This window comes from Rutilus rutilus (genome assembly GCF_951802725.1).
Source record: "Rutilus rutilus genome assembly, chromosome: 6".
Lineage (NCBI taxonomy): Eukaryota > Metazoa > Chordata > Actinopteri > Cypriniformes > Leuciscidae > Rutilus > Rutilus rutilus.
This window is the reverse complement of record NC_140214.1, coordinates 12,785,409-12,792,125: the sequence shown is the minus strand read 5'-3', so window position 1 is coordinate 12,792,125 and position 6,717 is coordinate 12,785,409. Positions and strand designations below refer to the sequence as shown.

The window sequence follows — 6,717 nt, the reverse complement described above, 5'->3', positions numbered from 1 at the left end:
ATTTAAGGGGAGGAGGTTGAGAGAGGTGTAGAGAACGTCATGTTCATCTTCATGCAGTCTGAGAAAAAGACCGTAAATAAGCATTAATTATATTGAAAGTCTCTGCTCTTTCTGATAGATTTCTATAGTCAAGTAAAGTCACATTTATTTATGTAGCGCTTTTTACAATACAGATTGTTTCAAAGTAGCTTTACAGAGATAACAGGAAAATAATGCAATTTTTTGTTTTTTGAATCAGTCTATATGTTGTCATTCTTAATACTATGTTACATTGTAGTATTTTTCAGTCTTACCCTTGAAGTTTCCTGAGATCCTGGAGCTTTTCCCACACCCAGGTCTCGCTCCAATGACTGCATCTCGGGCCCTCACTTGTGTAAAAAATGTGCCAAGACAGGGAGACAGATTTAGAAACAGCTAAAGATGATTGGATATAAGACAAAATAGAAATTCTTTATCTAACATTACATGACTGCTTTGACACAAGGAGGTTTACTCTTCTGAAGTTTGATATAGGTAATGTGATTTCTTTGGTGGAGACGGATGTGCAGCATTCAACAGGCTTGTTTTTTTTTCCATCTAATGAATTGAGGAGTTTGATTAGATTTCTTTCTGTAAGTCAGACACGACACAGATGAATTTGGAAGTATAGCATCTCAAATACTTACTCATCCCCATAATCATAACTGACATAATGACGGTGATGGCAGCGAGACTCATCATCATCTTCTGCTTGAGCTGCATGTTGTGTTCACTGGATCTTCTGTCAATGCAAAGTTAGAGATGCTCACTGACATCTCACTTACAGTATACACCGACCCTTTTTATACCATCAAAAAGAGGAACTGTCTGTCAGATTTTACACCAGATTTGCCGCGGTATTTCATGATTTTATTTTCTGGAGAAACAACCTCATTTATGCTCACTGGTGTGGTTTTGGTCCGGACCTAGCAGATCCTTCATGTGGGTGAGGGGAGCATCAGAGCAGAAAAGAGGAAGGATGTGAAGGCTCCTGGAGAACTCGGTGAGTAAGAGAATCACTCAGATCATGACTGTATAGGGTGGGATGTTCACCCTTGCTCTTTCCATTATGACCTCCATAAACTAACTCAAGACTCGAGAGTTACTGAAGGTACAAGCTGGTGACTTTTCACTCTCTTTTTGAAACTCATTTTGACATTTTGAAATTCTCTAATATACCATACTCGAAAACTGCAATCGAATGCACGGTGCATATCTCAATGAAATAATCACAGTATTCAGTAAAAGATAAAATGGTGTCCCAATTGAATACACTACCGTTCAAAAGTTTAGGGTCACGTTTTTGTTTTTGTTTTTTTTTCAGCAAGGATGCATTAAATTCATCAAAAGTGACTGTAAAGACATTTATAATGTTACCAAAAAAATCATATTTCAGATTGATGAGGTTCTTTCTGTTAACTTTTTATTCATCAAAGTATCCTGAAATGTTTTTATAAAGTAATAACAAAAGACTTTATATAGCTACCGAAAGACGGTGCACTCATATTATGAATGGGAGAAAGTACATTGCGCAATATGGCGGAATAAGTCCCACGTTCTAAAGAAAAGAGCTAATCGCAGATTTGTAAAGTCATCGCGTCACTACAGCCAAAGTGCAGCTGGTTGCTATATAGAAACAGACAGTGTTCTCAGACACACACTTAGGACCTTGGTTTGTTGTGCACTTCTCGGCCGCTGTAATTCTGCTAACTCTGAACAAATATTTTTCAGTTGTGTCTTACTCAAGCAGTTATTTTTTGTATCTTTTTTTATTGTTAGTTATTAGTTATTATATCTTTATTTGCATCGATGGCTCCATAAAGAACCTTTAACATCCATGGAAGATTGCCATTTCTACAAAAGTTTCTTTATAATGAAAAAGGTTTGTTTGGGCAACCAAAAAGGGTTCTTATTATTGTACTTTTCTGCACTTTTTCCACTCACTGTCTTCATTCTCCATGTGCCATCAATGTGATTGTAATCCGCTCCCTTTGAAATAAGGAAACCACAAGATGGCACTTCCTCTTGTGTGTACAAGCCATAAATTCATTCATAAAAAAAGAGGATGCCATACTTTACTTTCAGAAAATACAGGATGTAAATAGATTTTTGTGTTACCCACAGATACTATGAGTTCATGCCTTTTTGGTTTGCAATGCACCTGTAACGGTCACCAGCTGGAGTGCCCTTGAGAGCCACCAGAGGGCACTCCACACCAGACTATTATCACTCCCTCACAAACTACATTTCCCATAACTCACTGCCCGGACTCATCATCACTGATTGCATTCACCTGTGTCTCATCACCCTGTTAGTCTCAGCCTATTTATACCATGTTCACTCATTGCGAAGTTTTGTATGTTGTTGCACTGCATTTCCGAGAGTTTTCCCTGGTTTCATGTCTCTTGGTTTTAGGAATTTTTTTTGCCTGTTCCGTGGATTAGCTACTCTTTTGCCTCTGACCCCTGCCTGTTTTGTTTGTTTGTTTGTTTGGACGGCCTAACTGTGTTTTGACCTATTGCCTGTATATTGGATTACGTGTCTGGATTGCCCCTTAGTTAAAGCTGCATTTGGATCTCAACCTTCGTGTCTCAGAGCACTTAGTAACAGCACCAGTTCAAATCTGTCAGTTTATTTCCCAATCCTATTCCAGCATTTACTATTTTCTATTCTCTAATATTTTTGTTTTCTGTAGCCTTTGATCGTTTAGTAAATGGTTCTAAAAAGGACTATATAGTTATACACATTTATATTTTATTATAAATAATATATTGCATTTATAATATATTTCTTATTTATTGTAATTAAAATTATCATTTTTATTCTATTAAGGTTTTTTTTTTGTTTTATCAGAATGTGACCAGAGCAGTCACACTTTAAATATTTTTACGATATAATTTTCTTTTCTTTTCTTTTTTTTTCTCAAAATGAAATTAAATGAAGTATACAGTATTGTCCCCAGTAGGGAAATTTGGTGTGGAAAATCCTATACAACACAACACAATACAATACAAACATATCTTTAAAAACCATAATTTATCCTTGTTTAACAATTGAATTGATGCAGGCACAAACAGGTTTTGGAACCTATTCAATTTACACCGTGAGATTCTACAACGTCTACTGGAAGGAAACAGTGACGTGTCACACAAAAATCTTCAAGCTTCTCTTAATGTCTAACCGATTTATGTTCTGATTCTGAAATGTCATGTCGATATCTATCCACTAACTTACCATTATACCAATATCTTATAACAGTAGCTCTAAAATTTTATTTAGCATATGACGGAAGTCTGATTTCAGCCTTGTTGAAGACCATATTCCTCACATGCCTTCAGATTCTCACATGAATTGATGCAACAGTTTTGCTCAGCAGCACACAATGTTTCCGGCACACAAAATTAGGCCACTAGACTCTTCCGACCTAGAAAAAAAACCCACAAATGATTTATCTTTCTAAATTCACTTGCTAGGGGTCGCCATTGTGTTTCTATGTGAAAAATGAAATATCTAGTGGATATAGGAGGCTTCTTCTCACAGTAAAAACAACTTCTGGGGTGGCTTATCAAGATTGATGTTTGAAATGTGCTTTAAATTTTGGTTCACAATGACATTTTGACCTCAAAGAAGTGTTAAAATATGGGAAATGTGGTTTTAAAAAGAAACTTCCACTTTCACCCCCACATCAACCCACATTTCTCGTGTCTCTCAAATACACAGTCACGATTCGAGGGTTGGCAAAAAAAAACAAAAAAAACATTCCTTTCTTGTTTCCCCTTTTCACACAGATTGTTTGGAAAACCCATTACAGAATATTCTCAAATTATTATTAATAAATAATTATTTCATTAGAGTGTTTTTGTGTATGATTGCTTTTGATTGCTTATACTCAAGGAACAATGCTTGGTACTTGGTATTTGTTTTGTATTACTTCAAGCATTTTAATCATAATGTAAAAGCTGATTATAGTTTACACGTTTGTTCAAATAAAAAGAATGTACCACATTCAAAAGCGAAACAGTTCGAGATAAACAGTGTGATACTTTATTATGAACCTTTCAGCCACAAAGATCTTATAAACTATATGTTGCCGCTGTGAAAACTGCAACATGATAAAGACCCTCAGATTGTGGTCTGAGAAAAAGAGAAGGCCGCCATGACCTAGAAAATCAGGAAATGCAGCAGGCAGACTCAAAAGTAAAAATGCTAGTAACATATTTGAAGTGTTGATTGTGTTTGGTGTCCTCCTTTCCAACTCTGATTGCTAATTAAATACCAAATATTTGTCTCACATATACAGTACTGGTCAAAAGTTTGAAAACATTTGTTTTTTTTAATGTTTTTGTAAGTAGTCTCTTAATCTGATGATTAAAATGATAACAATTATTTCTGAAAGATCATGTGACACTGAAGACTGAAATAATGACTGCTGAAAATTCTGCTTTACCAACACAGGAATAAATTGCATCGTAATATATATTACAACAGAAACCAGTTCATTTAAATTGTAATAATAGTTCACAGTATTACTGTTTTTACTGTATTTTTGATCAAATAAATTCAGCCCGGTGAGATTAAGACTACTTTCAAAACATATTTTTTTTTTTAATGTTTCTAAACTTTTGACCAGTAGTGTACATCAGTTTATTTGACTTTTTTGTTTTACATCCACTAATAAGTATCTTGTCTAGTCATTTTTTGATTACATCCTCTGTGACGATTGAATGTGATGGTTAGCCTTAGGTGTATACTTCAGTATTATTCGACAACCTATGACATTAGAGTGGAGTCTGTCAGTGGATGGAAACGCCTTCAATGTGTTCTAGAAGACAAGCTTAAATACACTGCGTCTTTTTTGGATAACCACCTGACTGAATGGAAAATGTTGCGTTTTTCTTCAGTACTGCTGCTGTGGCCCCAGATCTTCTCAACCACATGGCAAGGTGTGTTTCAAACTTTTCTTACCAGGGGTTTGTCAGAAAATGTTTTTGTGTCATCAATAGATTAATTTCTAGTAATAACTTTTCATTAATTCATTTCAAATATTGGAACAATAATGCCCTGCTTTTATCTCCAATAGATCCTGTTTCTTTTGGCTGTCTAACTACTTCAAATGCTAAAGTTCCTATGAAGAATCTAGTTAGATACACCATCCAGGACAAACCCTTGTTCTCTGTGAATGCTGTGAGGTGAGAATCCGTTCAGATTTTGGCAGGGTGAGGTATATTACAAACAAGGGACCCATCAGTGATTCTAACACTGTGTCACAACGTGCACTCGCATCCAGTGTATACGCGCTGAAGATGAGGATATTAAAGTTAAATTACTGCCACATATCTCTGTCTCTATCTCGGATAGATAGATGGATTTGTATTTCTTCTCTAATAACTGAAATCATTATTTGACTGCATGTTCTCTTTCATGTAGATTTCTTACAATCAAAGGGAACACAATCTGCTCGGATCCTTCCTCACCATGGGCCATAAAAGCAATGAAGTACCTGGACGCAAAGAAGAAACCTCAGTCAGCTCATAAATCTGTGACAGCGGCTCCTGGGAATACATCAACCACACATACAAAATCAGCTCAGAGGTAACATGATAAACAGACCTTTGAATTTAATGTATTTGAATTAAAATAATTTACCAATAAATTATCTAATAGAAGAAATTGTTTTTTTCTTTATATATATATGTGTGTGTGTGTAAATGGACTACAAGGTTCAAGAAAAAAAATAGGCACTATTGCAATGTATTACCCTTTAAGATGACTATTTTGTATTTAAATGAAGAATTTTAGTCTAAAGATATTTTAAAAATCCATAAAATTAATCGTGTACATTTGCCTGTTTATGGGTCTAGGACTCAAATATGCTTTACTCCAGAGAAGAAGCAGGATTATAATAACATACAGAACTTAGACATAAGAGGAGACACAAAACAAAAAACTGAAAACGAGCCGGACTGGACTGAAGGACCTACTGAAACCACAGAGACATTTCAGCTGGATGGTCTGGGATGGGAGGAAGGTTTGTTAAAATACGTCCTTGTGTCATCACTGCATTTATTAGTAGTAATACACATTTTCATTAATAGTGATTTATAAAAATAATGTCCTGCTTTTATCTGATAGATTTTGATATGGGTCCAGGCTGTCTAACTACTACAACTACTAAAGTTCCTATGAAGAATCTGCGTAGCTACACCATCCAGAACAAACCCTTGTTCCCTGTACATGCTGTGAGGTGAGAATCCATTCAGATTTTGGGAGGGTAGGTATAATATTATTCACCAACTAGACAAATAAGGAATACTACAGACAAGTGATCCTTCAGTGATTACACCAGTCTAATTACCCTATGAAAAAAAACCTGTACCAAAATGTATTTATAATATGTTTATTTCAAGTATTCTACAAATCCATTAACATATTAACTGACATATCACATGAGACTTACTGATATAAATATAATAATACTTTATTTGGAGTATTTCTTTATTGCACAATACCCATTTCTTAATATTAAGCCTAAAATGTGTTTTAGTATCAATATTAGTAAGGATAGTATGATCTCTGTTTAATTTCAGTCTTTAAATGCAGATATGTACCTAAAGTATACTTGAAATAGTGCATTTAGCACAATCAAATATACTTAAGTATATCTTTAATTGGACCTCAGCACTATTTCTGGTGCATTAA

At 34.9% G+C, this 6,717-nt stretch overlaps 1 protein-coding gene across 1 annotated transcript; it reads right to left on the bottom strand.

Annotated features, from left to right (window-relative positions):
- Window positions 1–289: 289 nt before the first annotated feature.
- On the bottom strand, window positions 290–741 carry ccl34a.3 (chemokine (C-C motif) ligand 34a, duplicate 3; the record flags this gene model as incomplete). The annotated part of the gene is made up of 3 exons (XM_084410521.1): window positions 290–414; window positions 466–576; window positions 666–741. The coding sequence occupies 3 exons, from the start codon at window positions 739–741 to the stop codon at window positions 290–292; spliced, it is 312 nt and encodes a 103-aa protein (XP_084266647.1).
- Window positions 742–6,717: the final 5,976 nt, after the last annotated feature.